The 27780-nt window shown below is 54.5% G+C and overlaps 2 protein-coding genes across 4 annotated transcripts; one reads left to right on the top strand and one right to left on the bottom strand.

The window, feature by feature from the left end:
- Positions 1 to 329: 329 nt before the first annotated feature.
- Positions 330 to 20955, top strand: ZNF385C (zinc finger protein 385C). 2 transcript variants are annotated; one of them, XM_061144014.1, is made up of 10 exons: positions 330 to 370; positions 5472 to 6208; positions 7398 to 8190; positions 10484 to 10632; positions 12487 to 12597; positions 14176 to 14341; positions 17417 to 17707; positions 18457 to 18653; positions 18981 to 19091; positions 19583 to 20955. In XM_061144014.1, exons 2-10 carry the CDS (start codon positions 5666 to 5668, stop codon positions 19817 to 19819), a joined length of 2598 nt encoding a protein of 865 aa, XP_060999997.1. In that variant the 5' UTR covers positions 330 to 370; positions 5472 to 5665; the 3' UTR covers positions 19820 to 20955. The 2 variants fall into 2 exon arrangements, with proteins under 2 accessions (XP_060999997.1, XP_060999996.1); XM_061144013.1 differs by having other exon boundaries at positions 17414 to 17707.
- Positions 20503 to 25677, bottom strand: NKIRAS2 (NFKB inhibitor interacting Ras like 2). Of its 2 annotated transcripts, XM_061144016.1 has the most exons (5): positions 25541 to 25677; positions 24474 to 24582; positions 23501 to 23742; positions 22605 to 22848; positions 20503 to 20520 (listed from the first exon to the last, which is right to left on the bottom strand). In XM_061144016.1, exons 2-4 carry the CDS (start codon positions 24565 to 24567, stop codon positions 22609 to 22611), a joined length of 576 nt encoding a protein of 191 aa, XP_060999999.1. In that variant the 5' UTR covers positions 24568 to 24582; positions 25541 to 25677; the 3' UTR covers positions 20503 to 20520; positions 22605 to 22608. The 2 variants fall into 2 exon arrangements, with proteins under 2 accessions (XP_060999999.1, XP_060999998.1); XM_061144015.1 differs by lacking the exon at positions 20503 to 20520 and having other exon boundaries at positions 20952 to 22848.
- Between the last annotated feature and the right edge of the window lie 2103 nt (positions 25678 to 27780).

Below are 27780 nucleotides of genomic sequence, written 5' to 3'. Positions count from 1 at the left end.
CCCGTGAGCTGCTCTAGGCGCCCACGGATACTTGTAATGAATGAAAGCCTCCCGTCCCTCCCACTGGCGGTGAGCATCCTTCCTGCGGTCTAACCCGAGTCGCTCCTGCTGCAGCGCGCACGGCGGGGAGGGTGAGAGAGTGACACCTGGCCAAGTGCGCGCCGCGAGTCCGAGCCGAGGCCGGTGGGAGCGGCCCGCCGAGCCCCCCCCTCGCGCCCCCCGGCGCCGCCGCCCTGCCGGCGACCCCGGCCCCCGCCGCCGCTGGCGCCTCTTCGCCCCGGTTACCGCTAGTGGCTGCTGTCGCTCAGTGGAGCCCAAGGAGACCGCGGCCAGAGCGTCCACCGAGCAAGATGGTGGCTCCCGAGTCTCCGTGAGTCCCGGAGGGCGGGGCGCCCCCTCCCGGAGCCTCCGGGCAGGGGGCGGCGACGGGGGCTGGGGGCCCTGCGGGCGAGTTGGCACGGGGCGGGCGGCACCCTTCGGAGGGCTCCTCCACCGCGCGCCCCCCAGAGGAAGTTCCCCAGCCCTTCGCAGCCTGGCCCGGGGCGGCTGGGTAGGGGTGTGCAGGGACCCCCGACCTCACCTGGCTGCCTGCGGGGTGGGAGAGGGGACACCTGCCCCTACTCTGCCTGAAGCGGGAACTCCTCCTAGTGGGGTCCCAAAAGGAAGGGACCCAAAGAAGCCTAAGCAGGGGACTGGGGACCCTCATCCTAGAGCCAGATAAACACTCAGTTTGAGGCTTCCCTGCAAGGATGGAGTGGGGACCACCAGCCAACGTCATCGCCTCATGGGCTCCCATCCAGCTGGCCAGGGTGTGGAGAGGTGTGAGGCCACCTGGGTCTGTAACAGGTACACCCTCCTGGTTAACCTTGGTCACATAGTCAGTCTTATTTACATCCCGCCCCACCCAGCCTGGTTTCCTTAGGTTGAGGTGGGGGAATGTCGATGGCTTTTGCAGGGATCTCTTGGAATAGCACTGTTCAATAGAACTTTCTGGGATGTGGGCCATCCCAGAGAACTTTCTCTCTCTGGGCCATCTAATACAATAGGCACTAGCCACACGTGGTTATCAAGAGGTTGAAATGTGACTAGTGTGACTGAGGAACTGACTTTTAAAGATTAAAATTCTGATTAATTTTAAACCACCACATGCGGCTGGTGGCTACCTTATTGGACAGTGCAGTTTCAGAATTTCCATCTTCCCAGTTCTCCTTTCTCCCTACTCTTTTGTTCTTGTCTCAAGAACACCCTAGGTCTCACGGTAGTTTTATCCCTCTGAAGAATGGGGTAGCTTCTAGGTACAGGAAAGGCCGTGACAAACTTCCAGAAGGATGTCATCTTGGCTTCGTACCTCCTCCCCATTCTGAGATCCTTTGGGTGGTGGACTGGACAAGGCCACAGAAGCAGCATGGGATCTAGGAGGAAAGGATGGCCAAGGTAGCTATTTTAGCTACCCAATAGGTGCCCAGGGGCCCACTCCATCACTCCCTCTGCCTGAGAGTTTCTGCTTCCTTACCTGTTTACTTCTCAAGTTTGTTGGAGCACCTGCTGGGTGCCAGCCAAGGTTCCCTTCTCTGAAGTCCAGATAGGAACAAGTTAATTACCTTTCTTGCCCTCAGGGAGTTTGTGGGAGGGAATGGGTGGGTGGGCAGCGAGAGTGCAAGCAATAGAAATTGCACAGAAATAAGCAGATTTATAAACTTTGGGGAGTGTGATGGAAAGAACAAACAGGGGGTAGTGACAGAGAATTAAGGGGACTTGCTGGGAGAGGATTATTAGAGAAGCCTCCCCTGAAGAGCGGCCATGATGCTAAATCAGAGGGGAAGTAGAATAGGCAAAGTGTTGGGAAGGAGGGTGGGAACATTCTGGAAGAAAGCACAGCATGTGCAGAGGTCCTGGGGATGGGACTCTGGCACTGTGAGTAAAGACCAATGTATCTGGAAGGGGAGGGAGGCACAAGTGTCCCCTAGGGAGGTCAGCAGTGCCTGAGCATTTGACACACCTAGAAAGGGATTCTGGTGCTGGCCTCAGAGCAATGGGCAGTAGAGGGGGTTGTTTGTTTGGTTTTTGGTTTTTTCTTTGGGATGTGGGATCTTAGTTCCTGGACCAGGGATCAAACCTGCATTCCCTGCATTTGAAGCACAGAGTCTTAACCACTGGGGTATCCCAGATGGTGCTAGTGGTAAAGCACCTGCCTGCCAATGCCAAGAGACATAAGAGATGCGGGTTCGATCCCTAGGTCAGAAAGATCCCTTGGAGGAGGGCATGGCAACCCACTCCAGTTTTTTTTTGCCTGGAGAATCCCTTGGACAGAGGAGCCTGGCAGGCTACAGTCGATAGGATTGCAAAGAGTTGGACATAACTGAAGCGACTTAGCACGCATGCACATCTTTAACCACTGGACCACAGGGAAGTCCCAATAGTGAGAGGATTTTAAGCGGTATATTTTTAAGAGCCCCCTCTGGTACTGAGAGTTTCTGACCCAAGAGCAGGGTAAGAGTGGAGATGCAGAGTGCCATCAGGAATCAACTGCCATAGTCCAGGCAAGAGATGACGGTGGCCTGCACAAGGATGGTGGCAGAGGCATGGAGAGGAGGGAGGAGTTAGAGGTAGATCAGGGAGGTGGAATCAATAGGACCCGTGGCTGGATCAGGTCCTAATGGGGAAGAGAGTGGGGGTTGGACAGGCAGGTTTCTGGCCTGAGCACCTGTGTGGGAGAATGGGCCATTTTCCGAGTGAGGGAGCCTGGGAGAGGAGCAGATGTTGTAGGGACAGATGCAGGAGAGATCTGTCTAGAAAAGCCAGGAAGGCAGTTGGATAGAGAGGTGTGGTGCCCAGAGGAGTGTCCTGCAGAGATGGTTCTGACTCTGGATGGTTTGAGATTGGGAAGAAGAGAATGAGATGCCATCAAAGGAGTGGCTGATGAAAGCAAGGAAATCCAGGGGATGTGGGATCCTGGAAGGTCAGAGAAAAGTGTGCTTCAGGAGAGTGTGATGAGCAGTACCAATTGCCCCCCTACAATCCAGGGGAAGAGAACCAGCAGGGTTCACCCACTTCGGGCAACAGGGAGTGCTTCTCTTTATACTGAATGGGTTCCCCCTGGAATTCTACTCATCTACCCTTATTGTACCTACCCAGTAAGTGCCAGGTCCTACACAGAGTTCCGGGAATAACATCAGGTGGGCAAGACAGTCACTGCTTTCTCAGAGTTTAGAATCAGCTAAACCTATGGTCTCAGAAACAAGAAGTTGTTTCATACAGCCAAAATAAATCCTTTCATTCTTTCAAACAATCAACTTTCGCTGAGAGTCATCTGCATGCACAATAACTTAGAGGTATAGAAATGAATAAATGTGATCTTGGCCTTTCAGGAACCAAGTGCAGAGTTACACAGAGGATCCCTGTGTTCACTGTGTTGTGTTACAAAGACTGGTACACGGGGAATTACGGGTGATGAGAGGGCAGGTGGGGCTTCTCGGTGGCTCGGTGGTAAAGAATCCATCTCCTAATGCAGGAGATGCAGGTTTGATCCCTGGGTCAGGAATATCCCCTGGAGAAGGAAACGGCAACCCACTCCAGTATTCTTGCCTGGAGAATTCCATGGACAGAGGATCCTGGTGGATTACAGTCCATTGTGTCGTGAAAGAGTCAGACATGACTTAGAAACTAAACAACAAAGAGGACAGGTACCAACCCAGGCTGGGGGTGGGTCGGGTGGCAGAAGGGATGCCTGAGCTGCTCGCCAGGAACGAATGGGAAATAGCCAGGGAAAAAAGGAGTTCCAGGCAGGGGCCTAGAGGCAGGTGCAAACGTAAGACTGATGTGTGCGGGCCACGGTAAGCCTTTGGATCTGGCTGAGCAGACAGAAGTGGGGAAGCTTCTGGAGATGTCTAGAGGTTGGGGGGCCCTCGCTGGCTCATGGCGAGGTATGTAGACTTAGGCAGTGGGACACCACTGAAGACATGGACACAGGGAGTGACATAGTGAGATCTCTGTGTGGCCTTGCTCTCTGGCTGTTTCATCAGGTATGAGTGGGGGAACCACTGCAGAGGTGGAGGCCGCTGCATAATCCAGATGAGACGGTGCAGGCCAGGGTCTCAGTGTGGCCTGTGGGGTCAGGAGGACTCGGGTTCTATTGCATTGACCAAAACGTTCATTCGGGTTTTTTTTTTTCTGTAAGATGTTATGTGAAAAAAAAAAAAGATGTTATGTGAAAGTGAAAGTCATTCAGTCATTTCCGACTCATTGCGACCCCATGGACTATACAGTCCATGGAATTCTCCAGGCCAGAATACTGGGGTGGGTAGCCTTACCCTTCTCCAGGGGATCTTCCTAACCCGGGGATTGAACCCAGATCTCCTGCATTGCAGGCGGATTCTTTACCAGCTGAACCACAAGGGAAGTCCAAGGATACTAGAGTGGGTAGCCTATCCCTCCTCCAGTGGATCTTCCCGACCTAGGAATTGAACCGGAGTCTCCTGCATTGCAGGTGGATTCTTTACCAACTGAGCTATCAGGGAAGCCCAAGAGGATATGGGGGAAAACTGCAGATGAACTTTGGGGCCAACCCAGTAATTCTACCTCAGCTACTTATTGCTTGGCAAACCTTGGGCAAGTCCCTGAAAGCCCCTGAGCTTCAGTTTCCTCCTGTCCAAAGTGAAGATTATACTCGCAAGGGTAATCTTGGTCTCCTAACGGAGTCATCACAACCCTCAGCACAGGGCCTGACTCAGTTCACACTCAGTAAGTGGTAGTGACTGCTGTTGTTATCAGTGAACAGAGAGGAAGGGCAGGTGTGAGAGAGAATTAGGAAGCAGAGCTGGCAGGTCTTGGCCATCAGCTGGCGTGGCCTTCTGGGGCTGATCTGCTCATTCTCATCTAGCACCAGGGGTGGTGGTAGGGTGAGGGAGGTAGGGGCAACCCGCTGACTGCCTTCAATCTGGAACCCAGCCCTCACCTCACGTCTGGGCCACCCTTCCCAGAACCACACTACTGGTGTGTGTGTGTGAGTGTGTCCATGTGTGTCTTTAGGGAATGAAGCTCCAGAGAAGACCAATCCCCTTTCTCAGTCCTCTGGCTCCGGGAGCTCAGCTAGCTGCTAACTTCCTTCTGAAGACACCAGTTATCCTTTGGTCAAGGTGTCATTATTCATGAGCTCTGAGAACCACTGTTGGTCTCCGGAACTCAGTCCCCACACCTATAAAATTGCGTAGATGGTGCCAATCTTTCCAGCTCCGAGTTCTGACATGCTTCAGCAGTCAAAGCAATCGATGCCTTGTCCCAGATGGAGGGAGACCCTTGCTGGGGAGCTGGGACCACCCATACCTCAACCTACTTTGGATAACACTCTATGGCCCACTCCCAGTAGCCCTTCCCCCTTGGGTCCAAATCACCCCTTGGTCGGGGAGTGCTCTGAGGGCAGCATAACCCCCAGTGGACGCCTAACACCTCTCCCTTGTCTCTTTCACCTTCAGTCTCCCACCAGCGGAGCGGAAGTAAACTTTCCTGGCTAAGTTAGATGAATGGTCCCCTTTAGCCTGGCGGGCTGCCCCCCTCCTGCCTCCCTACCAACTCCCCCCGTCAAGGGAGGTGCTTCGGTGTGCGGGGGAGGCTGGGGGGCAAGAGCATTTGTGCAGGGGTTGGGGGTGCCCTGCCCCCCCGAGGAGGAATGGTGCCCCCAGGGAAGAAACCAGCCGGAGAGGCTTCCAACTCCAACAAGAAGTGCAAGCGTTACTTCAACGAGCACTGGAAAGAGGAGTTCACCTGGCTGGACTTTGACTACGAGCGGAAGCTGATGTTCTGCCTCGAGTGCCGCCAGGCCCTGGTGCGGAACAAGCATGGCAGAGCGGAGAATGCCTTCACTGTGGGCACGGACAACTTCCAGCGCCACGCCCTGCTGCGCCACGTGACCTCGGGGGCCCACCGCCAGGCTCTGGCTGCCAACCGGGGCCAGCCCTCTTTTGAGGGCCAGGCTGAGGGCGGAGGGGCCTGCCCAGGCCTGGCCACCACCCCCAGCTCCAGGGGCGTCAAGGTGGAAGCAGACCCGGCTAAAGTGGCCGTGCTGACCACGGTGTACTGCATGGCCAAGGAGGAAGTGCCTGACGACCGCTGCTCTGCCCTGCTTGAGCTGCAGAGATTCAACCTGTGCCAGGCGCTGCTGGGCACGGAGCACGGCGATTACTACAGCCCCAGGAGGGTGAGGGACATGCAGGTGGGTGGCAGCCAGGGGTGTGGGGGAGGGATTGAGGAGGGAGGACATTGAGCCATCTGGGCATGGCACCAGCATGCCAGGCCCCGGGGGAAGAGGCCAAAGCAGCTCATTCACACCTTTGCCCATCCTCCCTGCACTGAGGGCATACTAGGTGCCAGGCCCTGGGCCAGCTGCGGGGCGCCTAACAGTGAAGAGGCCGGACCAGGCTCTGTCCTCGGGGGCTCAGGGGTGCTTGACTCACTACCTAGGCCAGAGGTTGCAAACTGGTGGCCTGGGGGCTTGATTGGCTCACAGGCATGTTTTGGTAGATTTCACAGTGTTTCCGAAAGACTCCAAGTTAAAAAAAAAAAAAAAAAAGACATTCCATATAAAAATGTGGACTTCTGACTTCTGCTGAGAAACTAGGTCCTGTGCAGTCAGGGCATGAAGTTCTGGAGCTGGAGAGCAGGGCATGGGCTTCCCCATTCCCTTTGGTTTATCCCTGGTCCTCCTGAAACTCAGTATCACCCACATGGCCACTGGGGACATGCATACTCATGTAGCTCTGTCCTAGGTACTGGCTTTATGAGTCCTGGGGGCTGGTGTGGGGGTGGGGGGGTTGGATCTCATCCTACCAAGAGATGAGAGACAAACAGCATGCAGCTGGGGCCCTGGTTAACCCGTGGGCGGTCAACCTATCAGTTAATCCCAGAGCAGCTGAGCAGAGGGAGACCCTCAAGAATAAGGTTGACTGGGGCAATGCTGTAGAGAAACTAACAAGACGCTTTAGAATCTTTATGATTCTTAAAGCACTTTTACATTTATAAACATAACAACAAAGATTACATGGACGGGAATTTCTGGAGGTCCTATGGTTAAGACTCCAAGCTTTCACTGCTGAGGGCCTGGGTTCAATCCCTGGTCAGGGAACTAGATCACAGAAGCAGTGTGGTGTGGGTTAAAAAAAAAATTGGTAAGTCACAACAACCTTTTAAGGAGATTGGGGGCAAGTATTAGCCTCGAGGAAACAGAGATGAACAGAGAGGTGAAATGATTCGCTCAAGGTCACACAGCCAGTGACAAAGCTAGGATTAGTCCCTAAGACTGTCCAACCCCAGGCCTGTGCTCTATCACCCCATCCTGTCTGCCTCCCCTTCTCAGGACAAGCCTAACCCTGTCCTCCCTCTTTTTCTCTCCCTGGCTGTCCCAGGTGGCCATCGCCAGTGTCTTGCACACAGAGGCCCGTCAGCGCCTGAAGGCATCCCCGTATGTGGGCCTGGTGTTGGACGAGACCAGGGACTGGTCTGAGTCCCACAGTCTGGCCTTGTTTGTCACTTCAGTGTCCCCCTGCGATGGCCAGCCTGCCACCACCTTTCTGGGCAGTGTGGAGCTACAGGAAGGCGAGGCCACTGCTGGCCAACTCCTGGACATTCTGCAGGCTTTCGGCGTGTCTGCATCCAAGCTGGCCTGGCTCAGCTCAAGCCTCCCCAGTGACCGCCTGGGGAGCGTGTGCCCGCAGCTCCGGGCCACCTGCCCACTGCTCACGGAGCTACACTGCCTCCCTGGCCGGACAGACCCCAAACCCCCTGCCTACCTAGGTGAATATGAAAGCGTACTGGATGCCCTATTCCGCCTGCACGGCGGCCCCAGTTCTCACGTGGTCCCCGAACTCAGGGCGGCACTGGACCTTGCAGCTATTGACTTGGCAGGACCACGGCCAGTGCCCTGGGCCTCCCTGCTGCCAGTGGTGGAAGCTGTGGCTGAGGCTTGGCCTTGCCTGGTGCCCACCCTGGAGGCCTCTGCCCCAGCCTCGCCTACCACGAGGGCGCTGGCCCTCGCCCTTCGCCAGTTCACCTTCGTGGCCTTCACCCACCTCCTGCTGGATGTTCTGCCCTCCGTGCAGAAGCTGGCCCTTGTCCTGCAGCCAGAGGAGCCGGATTTGGCCTTGCTGCAGCCTCTGGTGATGGCAGCTACAGCCTCCCTCCACGCACAGTGCAGTTCAGGTGGGGCGCACCTCCAGGGCTTCCTGCAGGAACTGGCATCCTCTAGCCCCGATTTGGGCCGTGGCCGCTGCACCTACCGTGGCGTGGAGCTGGTGGGCTACTCTGAGGCTGCGGTCCAGGGCTTGGAGCGGCTGCGGGGGGCCTTCTTGGCCTCCATGCGAAGGGGGTTGCGGGACTCTTACCCCGGGCCCTCTCTGGACGCCGTGGCCGCCTTCGCGGCCATCTTCGACCCCCGCCGCTACCCGCAGGCCCCCGAGGAGCTGGGCGCTCACGGCGAGGGGGCACTCCGCGTCCTGCTGCGCGCCTTCGCCCCCGCTGTGGTGCGCCAGAGGGCGCTGGGCGACTTCGCGCTCTTCAAGCGCGTGGTGTGCAGCCTGGGGCGGCTGGGCCCGCGGGCCCTGTGCACCAAGCTGGCGTGCGCGCGCTCAGAACTGCACGAGCTCTTCCCCGACTTCGCTGCCCTGGCCGCACTGGCCTTGGCGCTGCCTGCGGGCGCCGGCCTCCTGGACAAGGTCGGCCGCAGCCGGGAGCTGCGGTGGTGGGGGCCGGGCGGGGCGGGGGAAGGACGGGGCGGCCCCGCGGTGAAGATCGCGGTGGATGGGCCGCCGCTGCACGAGTTTGACTTTGCGCTGGCGGTGGAGTTCCTAGAGAGCGGGTGGGGCGAGGGCCTCCTGGGCTCGCAGCTCACCTGAGAGCGGCCGCCTCGCCTCCGTCCAGCCAGTCCGGGGCCCCTGGGCTTGCTAAGGGCCAAGCCAGATTTGACCTAGCAAGCTTACCTCCTAACTGTGGCCTGCCACCCACCTTCCCCAGGCTTCCTCGGCTCCAGGCTGAGTACTAACCCAGCTCAGTGGGATGTGGAAGAGGAGCTGGGCCCGGGGTGCGAGTGGGCGCTGGGGCCCGTGGGCAGAGGTGCTAGGGTCTCGGGCACCCAAAATACCACTTCTGACCTTTCCAGTTCTGCGGGGAGTAGTTCATCCTTTTCCCTCTGAACTCCACTCAAGTTTTCTCTCTAGAAAAGCGGAGGGGTCTTGGTTGGAAGGAGGAAGACAGAGCCTCCATAGTTGAGGGGTTGAAGTCCAGGAGACTGGGTCCTTGACTGTTAGCCCTGCTCCTAGCAACATGTCTTCTCTTCAGATGTGACTGGGGGAAAAAACGTCTTTGTTTTTGACACACAGCAGAGCACCCTTTCTGTGAAAAAGCTCAAGGGAAGTAAGAGGTTCCCTCTCCACCAACAGGCTGCCTGAAACTTTTCTGTATTTGGCCATGTACTTAGACATCCACTCCAGTATTCTTGCCTGGAAAATCCCATGGACAGAGGAGCCTGGCAGTCTACAGTCCATAGGGTGGTAAAGAGTCAAACTAGACTGAAGCGACTTAGCACACACATAGACATACATATTTATCAATGTGAAATAAATCTATCCTAGCCTCCCTAGTGTTAACACACAAAATCTAAAAGGATTTCTTTTGGTTTTGCAACGACAGGGTTCAAAAAAGTCCCAAATGGACTGAATTTATTTCTAATTTTTTTCTTCCTCAAAGTCTGGTTGTTCTCCAAGTTCCTAACCTTCTCCTGCCCTTGCCTCAGATCTCTCTCTCTCTTTTTTTGGCAGTGCTGAGATTTGAGATTTTAGTTCCCTGACCAGGGATTGAACCCAGGCCCCTGCCTCAGACCCTTAAGACCAAAGACTGTATAAACTACAGTGCTGGACTGGTTGACCCCAAGGACCAGCCTCAGGCCTGACCCAGGGGTGTTGGAGGGCTTTTTGTCTCCAGGGGAGAGCAGTTGGGGGCTCACCGGAGTTGGGGAACACATCCCTTCAGATTCAGTCCTTGCTGTGAATGCTGTGGGGGCTCTGGAGGGGAGTAGTTAGTGAGAGGGGAGGGGGCTGGCCTTTCCCCAAGTCTCCTGGGTTTGGGTTTAATTTGCAATAAAGTGGAAACCCAGTGCATCATGCAGTCTCCATGGTGGTGTGTGTGTCAGGGGCCCCCCCGACTCCCCTCTGGGGTTCACTGGGGCCATAATGCTGCCCCTGTGGGGGGGTGTGGTCATCCTTCTGGGCTAGGAGCCTGGAACTGTGGACCCTCTGCTTCCCCTTCCCCAGTGGTGCAGGGGAGAGATGCAGAAATGGGCTATAATCACCCTGGATTAAGCCAGCGCTGCTTTGTGGAGACAGGAGTTTCTGCCCTGGCTCCACAGCCAAGAAGCCCATCAACCTCTTGTTCTGGCTGTGGAGGGAGGAGCGAGCCCTGTGACTCCCCGTTTCAGACCCTGACCTTCTTCCTCCTGCAGCAGGCCCGGCCTCCGGAGCCCCCAGCCCGCTGCTGGCCTCCCTGGCCCTGCCCGCCAGGCCTCTGCAGCCCCCGCTGGACTTCAAGCACTTGCTCACCTTCCACTTCAATGGCGCCACCCCGCTCAATCTCTTCCCCAACTTCAGCACGGTACGGGCTGGGTGGGCGGGTGGGGGGAGTGCAGCCCAGCATGGGGGTGGGCTGGGAAGGTGGGCTCCCAGGGGCCGGCTCTCAGAAGCTGGGTCCAACCAGGAGCAACATCCCCCCGAGTGAACAGGTGCTCCCAAAATGGGGCCCAGCTCCTCCTTAGGCCAGAATATCCAGGATGCTACCGTCCTCTCCCCTATCAACTGCTGCTGGGCCCGGAGGGCCTGTGGACTGCAGGTTTCAGCAAGTTTTCATAAAGGGGCATCTGCCGATGATCTGTGTATGTCTGTGTGCCTTTCTGTTTTAGTTTGTCTCTATAGAATTTTGTGTATTTGTAGGTGTGAGTTTGTGCACATGTGCTTGTGAACTCTTTATGCCTGCATAGTTGTCTTTATTTAGTGTATATGCCTGGGTATCTGAGAGTTTTTTGTGTCCACTGTGTATGTGTTTGGTGTGTGTCTGGCCTCTGCGTGTATGTTTTTAATATGGTTTGGGTGATTCTAAGTTTGTGGATGTGTGCCATTGGTGTGCAGGTGAGTGTGTATCTTTCTGCTTGTTTCTGTGATTTGTAACTGCCTGTTAAGTTTATGTGCTGTGTGTCTGCCCACTACTAGCCTGTGTACTAGTATTCCCATGTATTTCCATGTATGTGTGTAAATCTGAAATTTACTTCACTATATGAGCTATATGACCCCTTTTTAAAAAAATTTGAAAGATCAAATGTAATCATTGATGAGCCCCAGGCCATCCTGACAAGATGGTGGGAAATTCCATCTAATCACCCTTGGGAGCCCCTTCCTTCCCACCCTCCAGGGTTGTACAAAGATCCTAAGGAGCCTGAGACAATTGGGGGGGTCCTCTGGTTCTCAGTCCCCACTGTTGCTTGCTGACATGCTCACTGTTTGGGCACATGGTCCTTACGAGGGGGTCAGTCTGCTGCTCTCATCACTGGGGGCCCAGCAGGCCGTTCTCCCCTGAAATCCTGTCCCGCCCTACCACCCACCCACCCACCTCAGCCCCCGGCCCTGGGTGCTGTGAGGGTTAGAACCTTTCTCTGGTCTCAGGGAACTTTCTGAAACCATGCTCTTCTCTCAAGGCCTGTGTTCTCCTCTCTCAGGAAGGTTTGGAAAGTTCCTCTTGACAAGTAAGCCCCCCACGACTTCTGCTTTTGACACAAAAACCCTGCCCTTGAGAAAGGGGAACATAAAGGCTTGGTTTGATAGAAGAAACAGAAATTATTTAAAACAAGGAAAAGAAAAAAAATACAAATTCATATTCCAGGGAAATGACCCTACTATTCAGGGAACCCTCTGGCTTCCACCTGCTAACCCTGTTCGCCGCCCCCAGCCTGGCCCCCCACTGTCCTGGGCTGTGGCTCTCTCTCAGGCCCTGGGACAGCTGCAAAGCTGATATAATAAGCTTTATCTCCCCTCGCCCACAGGTCCAGCACAAGACTGGGTTATGGGAGAGGAAATTCCAAATTCCCTTCTCTGCTTCTCCCTGCCCTCAACTCTCTGTACACGTAGATGTGATTCTCATGAATGAGCGAAAAAAGAGACCAGAGGGGCAGCAAGGGAAGCCAGTGTGGTCACCAGGCCATGGTTCTGTTTCTCAAGATCACAAAAGTCACATGGCCATCCCCCTGCCTCCTAGCAGAAGCCTAGGCCATCTAAGAAAGTCAGCCAGGGAAGAGACTGTTTCTTTTTTTGGTGTCTAATATCCACAGACATGGGAAATTTCTTCCTATGGGCTGACCACTGCCCTCCTCCATAGACTTTAGTTTTGGGCAATTAGCACTGCCCTCCCTCCTTACTTAGCTGACCCCACAGTTACTATGCCCTCCCACCCCCTCCACAGATGGACCCGGTCCAGAAAGCTGTCATCAGCCACACATTTGGGGTCCCCTCTCCCCTGAAGAAGAAGCTCTTCATTTCCTGTAACATCTGTCACCTGAGATTCAACTCAGCGGTGAGAGGGAGTTGTGGAAACAGGCTGGGGGGTTGCTGGGCAGGGAGCGGGCTGGACCCTGGGCTTTCAGGTCTTTCCTGCGTGGAGGAATAAGGGTGGCAAAGGGACTGTGGTCTGTATTTTCTGTCCTTCGTTGAGGAAGAGCCGCTCCTGGCCCTTTATCCATCCCATCCTCTCCTCTCTCCAGATTCCTGTGCCCCTTTCCAGCCCATCCCCCTGGGATTCTGTTTTCCTCCCATATGCCTCTTTCCTGTGTTCTGGAACCTTCTGATGAGAGCAGACTGCCCTTCCCTACTCTGGGTCCCAGGGGCCACCATCGGTTCTGGTTTGGGGCTGAGTTCTTAACACACCTGAGTTCACAGAATCTGTTCGTGTCGATCCTCTTCATTAGTTCTCAGGATACATCAGTGAGATGGTTCAAGGTCCTATCCTCAGCCTCATTTTTCAGATGAGGAAACTGAGCTTCAGAGAGGTTAAGTGACTCGCCTGAGGTCACACAGCTGGTAATTAGCAGAGCTGGGATTTGAACCCAGGCCTGGCTGACCCCATAGTCCACATACTTCCTAGCAGGGCCTGCCCCGAGAGAGTAGGGAAGCCTCATTCTCGCCTCCAAGGGAATGTTTGCCTTCTGTACAGGCAACTTCTGCAGTTTGGGAGATGCTGTTGGCAGACCTGCTCTTGTAAAAGAGCCTAAGGAGAGGCCACAGGGCCTTGTCGTTCCTACTTTGGGGAGCAATAAGCAGGAACTCCTAGTGGACAGGCCAGATTTGGGGGTTCCTTCCAGGCTTTCAGGTTATGCGAGCCATGCAAGTGATGGACAGAGAGACTCATTCTGATAGAGAAACCATATATTTTTCATGCTGGGCCCAACACAGTGCCTGGCAAGCAGCAAATGCTCAGTAACTATTTGTTAAAAAACACGTACAGAAGGATGAGTGATCTGGAGTGTATGTTCCCTAAAGCGTGGGGACTGCTCTGTTTTCCCACCCATGCATTTATAAACCTAGTAACTAATATTCACTGAGCACTTATTCTCTGTAGTAGGCCCTTGTCATTCCTCCCTGGGTTGGGAAAATCCCCTGGAGAAGGGAATGGCAACCCACTCCAGTATCCTTGCCTGGAGAATCCCATGGACAGAGGAGCCTGGCAGGGTATAGTCCATAGGGTCACAAAGACTCGGACACGACTGAGTGACTAACACTTTTGCTTTCACTTGTCATTCATGTTCTCATTTTCATCCTCACAACCCTATGAAATCAGTGTTATCATCCCAAAGCTTACAAGTCAGGAAACTGAGGCTCAGAAAGGTGAAGTGACTTGTCCAAAGATGCACAGCTAAAAAGGCACCGAGGCAGAATTGGAAGGCGGTGGTGGTTTGCCTGGGAGCTCACATATGAGAATGCATTCTGTAACCCTCGGGCCCACACACGTGCTATGATAACAATGACAATGGCAAGGATTTTCTCCCTGTGTGGCCAGAGCCCTGCCTCTCTCTGACCTGCCCGCTATGTGCCAGCTCATGGATGGGGCAGGTAGACTCAGCAAATGAATGGTGACCCCAGGCTCTCCCCTCCCCAGAACCAGGCCGAAGCACATTACAAAGGCCACAAACATGCCAGAAAACTCAAGGCTGTTGAAGCTGCCAAGAGCAAGCAGAGGCCGCAAACCCTGACCCAGGATGAGACGCTGGCGTCCCCCACCCTGACTCCAGCCGGTGGAGCCCCTGAAGAGCTGCGCAGCAAAGGTCAGTCCTGAACTTTTGTCCCGCCCCTGTCCCACTCCAATTCTGGTGTCTGACAAGGGGTGGAGCGCTTTCTGCTTATTATTATTCCCACTTGTGTTGGAGTATACCATCTGTACATGAAGAGGCACACACCACACGGAAGAGCATCTCAGATTTTCCAGCCTGAATCTGCTGAGGTGAAGAAACATGTCACAAGCACCCCAGAAGCACCGCCCCCCCCACTCCTTGGGCCCTCTCCCAGTCACTACCCTGTGAGCTTCCTAGGCCTGGGATAACGAATGACCACAAACTGGGTGGCTGAAAGTAACAGAACTGTATTTTCTCAGTTTCTGGAGGTCAGACCTTTGGAACAAGGTGTCAGCAGGGTTGGTTCCTTCCCGGGGTGCAGAGAGAGAGTCTGTTTCATCCCCTTCTTCTAGCTTCGTGGTTGCCAGCAATCCTTGGCCACATTCTGACCTTCTGTCTCCACCCTCACATCACCTTCTCCCTCGTGTCTGTGTGTTCACATGATCTTCTTAGAAGGACACCAGTCACTGACCTCGGGCCCACTCTAGTCCAGTTTGATCTCATCTTAACGAATTACATCAGCAAAGACTCTGCTTTCCAGATAAGATCACATTCGGAGATTCCAGATGCACATAAGTTTGGGGGTGATGCTATTCAACCACCTATAACCCTCTCCCAGGATAACCATGAGCCTGACTTTTCTCAACAGAGATTAGTCTTACCTGGTTTTGGTTAATGACATACAGACGGTTCCCAACTTCACGATGATTTGGATTATCATCTTTTGACTTCCAGGGCTTCCCCGGTGGCTCAGTGGTAAAGAATCCACCTGCAGTGCAGGAGACATGGGTTCGATCCCTGAGTCGGGAAGATCCCCTGGGGGAGGGCACAGCAACCCACTCCAGTATTCTTGTCTGGAGAATCCCATGGACAGAGGAGCCTGTTGGGCTACAGTCCATGGGGTCACAAAGAGTTGGGCACGACAGAAGTGACTTAGCACACCGCACACATGGTATGAAAGTGATATGCATTCAGTTAGAAATTGAACTTCCAATTTCAAATTTTGATCTTTTTTGGGCTCGAGATATATGGTACATACTCTTTTTTTAATTGGTGTATAATTACTTTAGTGTGTTGTTTTCAGTTCAATTCAGTTGCTCAGTCGTGCCCAACTCTTTGCAACCCCATGGACTGCAGCACACCAGGCTTCCCTGTCCATCACCAACTCCTGGAGTTTGCTCAAACTCATGTCCATCGAGTTGGTGATGCCATCCAACCATCTGATCCTCTGTCATCCCCTTCTCCTCCTGCCTTCAATCTTTCCCAGTATCAGGATCTTTTCCAATGAGTCAGTTCTTCGCATCAGGTGGCCAGAGTATTGGAGCTTCAGCTTTAGCATCAGTCCTTCCAGTGAACATTCAGGACTGATTTCCTTTAGGATTGACTGGTTTGATCTCCTTGTAGTCCAAGGGACTCTCAAGTCTTCTCAAACACCACAGTTCAAAAGCACCAGTTCTTTGGCACTCAGTCTTGTTTATGTTCCAGTTCTCACATCCATACATGACTACTGGAAACACCATAGCTTTGACTAGACGGACCTTTGTCAGCAAAGTCAAGTCTCTGCTTTTTAATAAGCTGTCTAGATTGGCCATAGCTTTTCTTCCAAGAGCAAGCGTCTTTTAATTTCATGGCTGCAGTCACCACCTGCAGTGATTTTGGAGCCCAAGCAGATAACAATGTTGTATTAGTTTCTGCTGTAAAAGGAAGTGGATCAGCTCTATGTGTACATATATCCCCACCCTCCTGGACCTCCTCTCATGCGCTCCTCATTCCACCCCTCTAGGTCCCCACAGAACAGTGAGCTGAGTTCCTTGTGCTCTACACAGGCTCCCACTAGCTCTGTTTTACACTTGGTAGCGTATGTCAGTCCTCATCTCCCAATTTGTCCCACCCTCGCTTCCCCTTCTGTGTGCATGTGTCCATTCTCTACCTCTGTGTCTCTATTCCTGCCCTGCAAATAGGTTCATGTGTACATTTTCCTAGATTCCACATATATGCACTAGTATATATTTGTTTTTCTCGCTCTGACCGACTTCACTCTGTATGACAGAGGTACATACTCTTTTGTGATGTTGGACAGCCGCAGCCACGTGACCGGGAGGGTGAACAACTGACACACAACCATTCTGTGCCCATGCAAGCAATGTGTTTTTCACTTTCAGCACAGTATTCCATAAATGACATGAGGTAGTCAACACTTCATTATAATATAGGCTTTTGTTAGATGATTTTGCTCAACTGTAAGCTAAGGTAGGTGTTCTGAGCACATTTAAGGTAGGCTGGGCCAAGCTTTTATGTTCGGTAGGTTAGGTGTATTAAATGCATTTCTTAATTATGATGGGTTTATTGGGATGTAACCCCATTATAGATTGAGGAAGATCTGGAGTATGTAGGTTTTGCATCTGGCTTCTTCCATGTTGTTGTGTGTAGCTGTGTTTTATCCTTTTTCGTTGCATGTAGTATTCCATTGCTCACCAACTTTTTTCACTATTCTCCTGTTGATGATTATTTGGATAGTTTCCAGTTTCTGCTGCTAGGAATAGTGCTCTATGAATATTCTAGTACATCTTTTTGGTGACTTTCACTTATTTAACAGTTAGCTAATAACTGTAGATTATCAGGACTGGGTGGGCTCTCTGAGACCACTGGGCCCAACTTTATGATTTCATGTGGGAAAGCTGAGCCCAAGTCTGCCCAGTGATTTGGTGGGGAGTCTGGAATTCAGTGCTGGTCATCCCTCCACCAGGGGCCCTCCACTCAGCCATGCTACCCCCAGGATGTCTGTGCTTAAAATCATGGTCTCGAGGGACCTCCCTGGCAGTCTAGCTGTTAAAGACTTCAAGCTTCCACTGTAGGAGGCATGGGTTTGATTCCTGATTGGGGAACTAAGATCCAACATGCCTCATGCAGCCAAAAGTTAGAAAAAATAAAAAATTTTTTAAAAAGTCATGGTCTTGAGAATCATCTTGGAGCTCGCCCTCTCACCGAAGCCTTCCATCTCCCCAGCAGTTCCTGCGGCCCCTCCTCCTGATCCCGAAATCCAGTCACCCCGGAGTCCAGAACCCACACCCAGGGAGCCAGTGCCCTCAGACCTCTTGGATGCTGTCTCCTCTTCCTCCTCTTCATCCTGCCCACCCTGCTCCCCAGAGCCTGGGCCAGAGGCCCCAGAGCCTGAACCAGCGGCAGCTGCTGTGGGAAGCGGTGTGAGTGGGGAAGGCAGGGGCGAGAAGGGGCGCCTCTACTGCGCCACATGTAAGGTGACTGTGAATTCTGCCTCCCAGCTTCAGGCTCACAACACAGGTCAGTGCGCCCCGCCAGCTTGAGTCCGGGGAGGAGATGCCCCTCACCAGATGTGGGCAGACTGTGGCTTCTGGGTGGGCATTGTGCTCGAGGGCTGGCTGACAGAGGTGCTGTGCCCAGCTGTGAGTGGGCAGGCACTTGGGGTCCTCCAGCTAATGCTTGGGGAAGAGAAGCCTGAAGCAACAAGATCTGAAGGGTCCCCACAGAAGACGGGAGACACCCCCTCCATCTCTCCTTGGGTCAGACCTGGGGGAAGGGGTTGGGATGAGAGTCAAAGGGAAGCCGACCTAAAGTTTACTCTGCAAGGAAGCTTCCTTGAGGCATGAAATGAACGCAGCTGGGAGGATCTTTGGGGCTTTCCAGGTGGCACTAGTGGTAAAGAAACCCCTGCCAATGCAGGAGACATGAGAGACGTGGGTTTGATCCCTGAGATGCGGGGAGATCCCCTGGAGGAGGACACGGCAACCCACTCCAGTATTCTTGCCTGGAGAATCCCACGGAGAGAGAAGCCTGGCAGGCTATAGTCCATGGGGTTGCAAAGAGTCAGACACGACTGAAGTGACTTATTAGCACGCATGGGAAGACCTTTCAGAGGGAAAGAGAAACTTCATGTGGCTGGAGGGGCTGTCGATGTTGAGCAGCCTGGAGGCTTCAAGGGACAGCCAGGCTGACCTGGCTTGGAGGGGGTGGGTCTCCGTGGCCCTGCAGCCCCTCTGGTGCTGACAAGCTGTCTCCTTTCCTTCCGCCAGGAGCCAAGCACCGGTGGATGGTGGAAGGTCAGCGGGGCGCTCCCCGCAGGGGCCGGGGCCGCACGGTGCCCCGGGGAGGAGCTGGACACAAGGCCAAGAGAGTGACAGGGGGCCGGGGGGGCCGGCAGGGGCCCAGCCCCCCGTTCCACTGTGCTCTCTGTCAGCTCCAGGTCAACTCAGAGACCCAGCTCAAGCAGGTGGGGCAAGTGAGGCTGGGATTGGGGGTGGAGCAGAGGTGAGGGGGTGGGCCCCACGCGGGGCAGGGAGGAGAGAGCCTTCGGGGAGAAGGTGGATGGAGCAGAGCAGGGGGCAGGTGGAGAAAGAGGTGTGATGCTCAGGGGGTGGTGAGCTCCTGGAAGGCCAAGGCCAATTCTTGCCTCCCCTTCCCAGGGCTGCTCCAGGGCCAAGTGGATTAGGTGTGTGAACTGTGGGTAGCAGAAGGGTGAGCTAGCCGAGCGTGAGAGGGTAGTTTTGGGGTCCCTGCGTTCCTCGTCTTGTTCCCAGTCTCTCTGTCCGTCCATTAGCACCTGAGCAGCAGGAGACACAAAGACCGTGTGGCCGGGAAGCCTCCCAAGCCCTCCAGCCAGCACAGCAAGCTGCAGAAGCATGCGGCACTGGCTGTGAATCTTCTCAAGGTATCGGTCCAGGTCCGGAGGGGAGAGGGCTGGCCGGAAGGGAGGGCAGGCTGGGCGACGGGAGGTGGGGCAGGAAGGAAGCCTCCCCGCCCCATCTCATGGCGGCCTGGGCAGGGAAAGAACTGGGGTTGGGTTTTTGGTTGTCTTGGGATCTGCCCAGAAAAATTTCCGGGGAGGTGGGCCCGGGAAGGTCATCTCAGGGGCAAGCGTAAGGGGTGGGCGAGCATCTCCTGGAGACCGTGTCCACCCCCCACTCCCCCTAGCCTCCCCGCTTGGCCCATCCCAAGAGTCTCCTCCCTCTGGACAGGACGACAGGTGGTGGAGAAAGCCCTGTGGAATGAATGTGTGGGGGTGGGAAGGGAGGAGGATTTAGGTTTGGAATCCTAAAAGTCACGTTTTTCCTGCAGCAAAAGGTCTAGGGGATGGGGCCAAGGGAGGCGAGGGGATTTTCCTGGGGTCAAAGACTGTGTCCATCCCTCTTTTCTTTGCAGTCTAAACTGGCCTTGCAGAAGCAACTCACCAAGACCCTGGCAGCCCGCTTCCTGCCCAGCCCGCTCCCCACCGCGGCAGCAGCCATTTGTGCCCTGCCAGGGCCCCTGGCCCTCCGGCCTGCCCCCACAGCGGCCACCACCCTCTTCCCAGCTCCGATCCTGGGTCCGGCTCTGTTTCGCACCCCAGCGGGAGCCGTTCGCCCTGCCACGGGACCCATCGTCTTTGCCCCCTATTAGCCCTCCCAGCAGTCGCCTCTGCCCACCACCGGCCCTGATCCCTCTCCCTTGAGATGCCTCAGTTCCATCCATCCCTCAGGAGAATGCCCTGTACAGCCTCGGGGGTCCTGCCCAATCTAGGAAGAGCTGGGCTAACGCTAAGAGCTGCTCTGCCCAGCCCTCAGTCTGCACTGGGGACTCAACTAATGCCACCCTGGCCCACGGACCATCCATCTGCACCCTCCCTGCCTCTGGTGTCTAGGGCTAGTCCTGGTCTCCCCTCCATTTCCCATCCTGACTTACAGGGAGCAAACCGAAAAACCCAAAGATCTATGCAATAATCCTAGCCCCAGTCCCATGGTGCTCTCATCCCCCCAACTCAAGACCTACAGCCATGTGGCCAGAGGCCCAAGGAATCTGACTTTCTCCTAGCCTGAGGACAAGACTGTGACCTCTATTCCCATGCCCTGCAGGGGGTGGGGTGGGGGTGGTCTTCCCCATCCACTGGATTCCCCAGAGAATCACTGGCGATGATGGAGGGGGTCTCCAGCAGGAGTGGGTTCAAGGCTGCCTGGACAAGGGTGTGGTGGAGGACCATGGAGGAGAGAGGGAGCAGCACCAAGTGGGGCAAAGCCAAGGGGCGGCTGGAGCCGCAAGCTTCTGGGGTTTCCACCTGCTGATAGGATGAGGTGATGGTGATGGTGATGTTCTGGCTGGGCCGTCTGTAATAGAGGAAATGACCAGTCCCACACATGTTCTCCCCTCTTAGCCTTTCATTGAGTCTTCCTGAACCCCAGCTCTCGAGGGGGAAGTGGGGTGACACTGGGTCTCCCTCAGACTATGGGCCCCCCTGACACCAAATCCACCCCCCAGGGCTCCCCTCCAGTTCCTCACTTCAAACTGGCCCCCAGCACTCAACTCAGCTTTCTCCCCAGACCAGCAGCCCAAGCCCCCCTCGCCGTGAACCCGAGTGTTGGGATCCACTCTCAAGACCCATTTTCGTGCTGTCAAGATTACTGCCACCACCCGCCTCCCACCCCAGCACTGCCACCCACCACCCCACGATATGGGACTTCGCCAGTATCCGCCTGTTATCTTTTTTTTAAAAAGCTATTTCCAATGGGGGTACAAGAAAAAAAGGGGGGAGGGGAGGGAAACTTTTTGATAACAGTTGTGGTTTTATTGTGTCCAACACATTAATAAATGAATTTAAGCTCAAGCCTGTATACGCCCTAAAACTCCACTCGCCCAGCTGGGCCGCCTGCCCCTGCTCTCCTCTCCCGTCCTGGGGAGAAGGGGCGTGTATTGGAGGTCATCTGGCTGTAGTGTCTCACCTGTGCTAGGTGTGTGCATCAGAAGCAGGTGAGCACGGGAGGTTGCAGGTTAGAAGCTCACCTGACCGCGTGCCGGAAGTGTAACCACCCTTCTGAGCCCCCGACAGGTCTGGCAGCTCCTGAGAAGCTGCTCCTGCTTGGCCTTGTTCTGCTCAGGCATCTGAGGTAAGAAGGGAGCGCTAGAGGAGCACCTTGCCCAGCCTCCACCGTGGCAGCAGGCATATAAACACAGGAAATTGATAAATAGAAGTCCAGCGATCAGCTGAAAACCACCACAGGAACGGGAAAGACCGGTCCCCAGGCCTGGGCGGCCCGCTGATCGGGCCCCGGGCGGCCGCTCCGGCAACTAGAGCGAGTAGCGCGCTCCTGCCCCCTGGTGGTCGGGGGGAGCAGTGTCCCAGCCTCCGGGGCTGTAGGCGTAGCACCTTGAAAAGGGAGAAGCTGAGGGGACAGTCGCAGTTGTGGGCAGTATCCAACCACAGGGCTAGAGAGGATAGAATCGAGATCATCTTACAGATGAGAAAAGCAAAACCCCGAGAGGGGAAGGGCCTTGCAGGCCCACAAAGCCAGCCGGTGACTCCCGGCCCAGCTGCGTTCCATTCCACCTCACCCAGTGACAGGCTCCCTGAGCAGGAAGAGGAAGCCGGGGGAAGAGTTACAACAGAAAAGGACACTCCCAGGAGGCTAGCTTCTTCCAGCCAAGGAGAGGACAGGAGAGAGGCTGGGCTGTTGGATGAGGAGGTGCCCGGAACACCAGCACGCACACACATGCACATCCACACACGCCCTTTCTCTAGAGTCCAGGCTGGTGCCATGAGAGTGAGTATATGTGTATGTCCTAAACACCAGCATGCACACGTGCACATCTACACACAGATACGTGGACACTCTTTCTCTAGAGTCCAGGCTGGTGCCATAAGTGTGTGTGAGTGTGTGTGTGTGACCCAAACACCAGCACACACACATGCACATCTCCACACAGATGTCTGGATGCCCTTTCTCTCGAGTCCAGGCTGATGCCGTGTGTGAGTGTGTGTGTGTGTGTGTGTGTGGGTGGGTGGGTGGGTAGGTGTATGTAGAGGCTTCCTGAACAGGGGGTGTGTGTGCATGAGAGAGAGAGAGAATAGATGCTGGCAGGAAACCAGCAAGTGGGAGGTCCCTGTGATAGGGACCCTAAGTACCCTAGATGCGGCACTTCTGCATAGCTCTGCTTCCTCTCCTGGCAGGTGAAAGGGACAGTGACCCACAACTACCCCAGGCACCGCAGGGCAGATATGATGGGGGCCTGGGGGGGTTGGGGGTGCTAACCTAGACTATCAGCAATTCCCAGAGCTGGAAGGGAGCAAAAGCGACCTGAGCCTGGGACAGCCCAGCTGCCTGGCCTAGTGGTGAGCTCCCCACCTTGACTGGGAAGGAAAGCTCACCTAAACCCCCCTTTCCCCCCATCCCATCTTCCAGGGCTGGGAAGGCACCTCTTCAGCCATCCAAGGAGCCGCTGCCCTTGTTCTTGCGGCTGAGGGGGAAGGCAGACTTGCTCTGGGGCTGGGTCATCTTGCTGGCCAGGTAGACGAAGGGCTCCAGCAGGGAGCGGCGGTCAGCCACTGACACCTCCCACAGCTTCACCTTCTCCGACTTGGCCCAGTGCTGAGCCACATCCGGGTCTACACGCCGCTGCTCCTGCAGGTCACACTTGTTGCCGAGGACCACAATGGTGACCTGGGGAAGAGGAACACAGGAGAGGCCTGTAGCTGTAGATGGACCCTGGGGGCGGGGATGAGGGCCAGTGACCACCTCGGGCTTGTCATGGAACTCTCAGAGCGGGTGCCAGATGGAAGCCAGAACTTGAACAGAGGGAGGAGAGGAAAAAGCAACTACTTCCACCTCCTAGGGGAGGGGAAGAAGTCTCAGCCGCTGAGGTCTCATCTCTTCCTTCATTAGAAACTGTGGGCGGGGCCTCCATCTGGCACCCCCTCCAGGAGTTCTGTTACAAGCCCTGTGTCATTCACGCCTGATGATTACTAGGAGTCAGTCAGTTGCCGGCTAAGTTAACTGGTGAGGAAGCACTCCCAGAATGCCTGATTGAGAACAAAAGGGCCTTCACAGCTGAACACATAACCACTATCAAAAAAGACTAGTGGGGACATCATGTGCTAGCGCAGGGATCTCCTAAACTCGAGCAGCTTCTTTGGCTGAGCTGTCTCAACAGGTGGGCACCTCTAGTGGTGAAGACCCCCAGCAGTGGTCTCCATCCCCGCCCTCCAGTTTCACACCTAGCTTCTGGCAAATGAGTGAAAGACAGAGCCATTCCAGGCCTCCCAAAGCCAGCCAAGGGTCTACAGTCTCTCACCACCGAGGTTCCCCCACACACCTCCTTCTTGTCCTTGGATTTGTCAATCTCCTTCTTGAGCAGCTCCACGCGCTGAAAGGACTCCCGGCTGTCCGTGCTGTAGACGAGGACATAGCCGTCAGTGCAGGAGAAGCAGTGCCGGGGCAACTCGGCCCCGTCTCGGAGCCCCCGGGTGTCGTAGAAACGCACCTGCTCCCGGACCCCCCGGTCAGTCTCAATGGAGCCCACGTAGATGTCCTCCTGCGTCTCGATCATCTCAGAACCTGGGACAAAATGAGGAGAAAACTTGTTTCTGGGCTTCGCTGGTGGCTCAGTGGTAAAGAATCCACCTGCCAATGCAGGAAATCGGGGTTCAATCCCTGATCCGGGAAGAGCCCGCGTGCCTTGGAGCAACCAAGCCCCTGCTCCACAATTCCTGAGCCTGTGCTCTAGAGCCCAGGAACCGCAACTACTGAAGCCCATGTACCCTGGCACCCGTGCTCCGTAACAAGAGAAGCCACTGCAGTGACAAGCCCATGCACTGCAATACAGAGTAGCCCTCTCTTGCCTTCACCGTAACTAGAGAAAATCCCGTGCGGCAACGAAGACCCAGCACAGCTTAAAGAAAAAAAAAAGCTTGTTTCTAGGGAGAAAAGAGATTGGGAACCTGCGTGACTGAGTATATCCTAACAGGCCAACCAGATAAGGGGAGAAAGGAATGTGGGGGCTGAGGATCGGAGTCAGACTTCAAACCTGGCTGGACTGGAATGACTTGGGGAACAGAGTTAATCTTATGTTGATACCACGCTAAGCACAGCGTGACTTGCAAGCTTTTCCTTCCTATCTTTCTCTGATATTGGGTTTCCTCTTTCCAGATTTCTTCTGTGTGGCAGGGTTGGGATCTTTCAGATCCCAGGAGCACCACCAGGAGCAACTTTTAGCCTCTTCGTGTTGTGATCAAATCTTCTCTTCATACTTCCACTTCCTCCACCACAGCCCATCCCCAACAACTCACCCACTACATGGTTTCCGTACAGAAGCTGCTCCAGGATTGAAGTCTTGCCCACAGAAGCCTGGCCACACACGACCACCTTGCAGCTCTTCCCCATGCTTAGCTTTCAACCCTGAAGAATGGAAGCACACTGGGTGAGGCAGGATGAAGACATAGGGCCTTCCCTCAATCGAGAGCCCAAGTTCTGAACCGAACACACAGCCTTGAGGAGTCGGCACTGTCCACTACCCTCGGGAGGGTGTACTATGTCCACTATAGTGTCTGCAATGTGTCTGTGTCTGCTACTGGGCAGTGAGCTGTATCGTACTTTTATTCCCAGTACGTGGTCAGTAAGTGGCACAGAGCAAGTGCTCAGTAAATGTTGCCACGAAGCGGGAAGAGCTGCCACGCAGCTGGCTTAAAGGCACCACCATCCAGGATCTTTTCTGTGCACAGAATGGACAGGATGTCGAGGACCAGTTGCTGAAGGGAGCTCTGGCTCAGCTCCCTCTCTTTAACCATGATCCCATAGAGAAATAACCAGAGATATTATTTTGTGTGGGTCTATCTTACATCACTCTTCTTGGGGACTGAACAATTAAGAACATCATTCTGCTTTCCAGAAAGGCTGATCTGGACAATCCGTTCCCTCTAGTTCCCAGTCAAGGCCATGGCTAGGATGAAGAACATCAGACAAGAGACAAAGGAGGGAAGGAATCTAAGAAAACAATGCTTTGGAAAGGAGCAAAATGCTTTTGCTGCCCTTGGACACACCCAGATAAGGCTTAGACACAGAAATCTCAAGACACCCCAAACACAGGTTTCCCAGAAGTCCCAGACAAAGATTCCCCCAGAGAGGACAGGCAGAGATAACTTCCCCAAGGTATTTCACACAGAAACTTCTCCAGAGGTAACTCCCGGTACAGATTCCCCTCTTCCCACGAGCCCCGCAATTAAGGGGTACCCCAAGAGAGACTGCCACATGAGCCTCCTGCACATTCTCCCCACCAGGGGGCTCCCAGAGGGAATCAGAATCCTGCCACCTAAAGCGTCCCAAAGCGGTGGTCGACCCCGGCCTCCCAGTCCCGTACCTCCCAGGGCCCTCGCAGCAGCACAGCCGGGCCCCTCCAGGTTCCCGGGGACCAGGGGTGGGGCGGCACCACGGCAAACACTCGGATCTTCCTCTGCGTCGGTCCCGACTCCGTCTGGTCCCGCCCCTGCAGCTTCCATCCGGCGAGACCAATTCCGGCGGCGGAGAGCGGGCGCCGGCGACACAGCGCCCTCAGAGGCCGGCGGGGAAATGACGGTCTGCACCTCGGCTAGGTGGTCGCCAGGGCACAGGTTACAGGCTGGCGGGACGCGCCGGCTGCTGTTCTGGTGTCTCAGATGCCCAAATGTTCTTTCTCTAAAGGCTACTACAGTAACACTTCGTTTATTCAGTCGTTTATTCATCCAATGTGTTCTGAGCGCATACTCTGTGCCAGTTGCAGGACTACGTGCTGGGAAAAGGCTGACGAATTATACCTGGTTGCGGCCCGTTAGAATGTCACCATCTAGAGGAGCTAGACATCTAACCCAATGACAGTCTAGCATGTAAGATCTATTACAGAGGTGTTGTGGGAGCACGGCCAAGGGGTGTTTAACTTGGGAACAGTGGGCATCACGTTATCCATGGAACCTTCCTGGAGGAGGTCAGGTCTGTGTTGAGGTTTGAACAGGGTGGAAGGAAAGGGTGAAGAAAATATGGCAACATCCATGGCATTTACTGGAACTACACATATTTGGGTTCAGTATTGATAGTAGAAAGGAGCCAGACAATCTAAGACCTGCGTGCTTGGCCAAAGAGTTCAACCTCTATCCTAACAGCAGTGGAAAGCCATTGATAGGATTTACGCCAGTGAAGTGACATGATCAGTTTTTGCTTTTAAGAAGGTCACTCTGGTAAAGAGTGAAGATTGGAGAGAGGTGAGACTTGGGGTTAGTTAGGAGAGTAGGGTAGTATTCCAAGATTTCTGAAAAGTGATAAGAATCTGAATTGGGGTGGAAAGGAGGTAGATTTGAGAGACATTTGATGAGAGAATCAACAAGACTTGGTGATAAATCGGGAGTTTTTTTATATTGGAGTATAGTCAATTAACAAATGTTGTGATGGTTTCAGGTACACAGCAAAGTGACACAGTCATACATATGCATGTATCCATTCTCTAAATTGAGAGTTTAAGATGCAGATAACACAAAGTAGGAAGGTGGTTAAGGACAGGTGGGCCTCCTGCATTAGACTGTAGACCATAGGCCATTGGCAAGCAGGGCCTGAGTCTGTGCCTTCCCAACCTAGCTTTGCAGAGAGTTGTTGAATGACTGGCTGGAGAAATGACTTGTCTCTTCCAACCCCAGTGGAGCCTCTCCCATCCTCCACTACCCAGTGACAGGTGTGGTTTCAGCTCCCTCAGCACTGTGGTAGGCAGGGACTGTGCAAGCAGCTCATGGACAATGGCAGTGACTTTTACTGGAGAAGGGGGATAAATTCTTCTTAAATTCCCTTGACCCCTTCTTTGGTAACCGTTAACTTTAATATTTTAACCTCAACCTCTCCCCCTCCCTTAGTTTAACGTCAGGAAACCCCAATTTAAGTCAGGTCCACAAAAATTGGTCTGGGTGAAGGGCTACGAAAATTAAGCTGTGTCCTTGCCCTATCTGAGTTCCCAATCCAGATTGCATTCGGCAAAACAAGCGTGCTGAGCAGGGAGTTTATATGAGGGTTGGGAGCACTGGGGGCACTGTGGAGCAGGGACCTCACCCTGCGAGCTGCCTTATAAACTCCAGGGCAGGGTATGGGGCCCTGTGCCACCCTCCCTAGGCTTAATGCTGAGATGGCACTCCCAGGCGGCTGACATGAAAGCAGCCTCATAAAAGGGTCAGCGTCATTAGGGTGATGAACCAGTTGGTACTTGGAGATCCAGAGGGGATGAAAGGCGAGGCGTGAAGACGCCCTGCGTTCCCCTGGCTTGGTTGGGCAGGGCTTCCAGGGGCCGATGAACACTAGGAAAACTGGATTCAAAGTGTCTCTCTTGCCTTTCGCAGGAGGAGGCTGTGGACATACTCAAAGGTCGGGAAGGTATTAGTAGGGGGTGCTCTTTATCTCCAGGGTCCTGGGTCACCGCGTCCCTACCCAGCTCAGACTCCCGGAGCATCACCGGAGACGCTCTAGGATTGGAAGTTGTTATGGCAACGAAGCTCTCAGAATACTGAGGAAAGCCGAAGCCTAGAGAGGCGACACCCTCCTATACCCTCTTCGGCCCCACGGGTAAAGTGGCGCCCCCTACGCACAGGA

The sequence above is a fragment of the Dama dama genome, chromosome 5 (assembly GCF_033118175.1).
Source record: "Dama dama isolate Ldn47 chromosome 5, ASM3311817v1, whole genome shotgun sequence".
Taxonomy (NCBI): Eukaryota; Metazoa; Chordata; class Mammalia; order Artiodactyla; family Cervidae; genus Dama; species Dama dama.
This window is presented reverse-complemented; position numbering and strand designations above follow the sequence as displayed.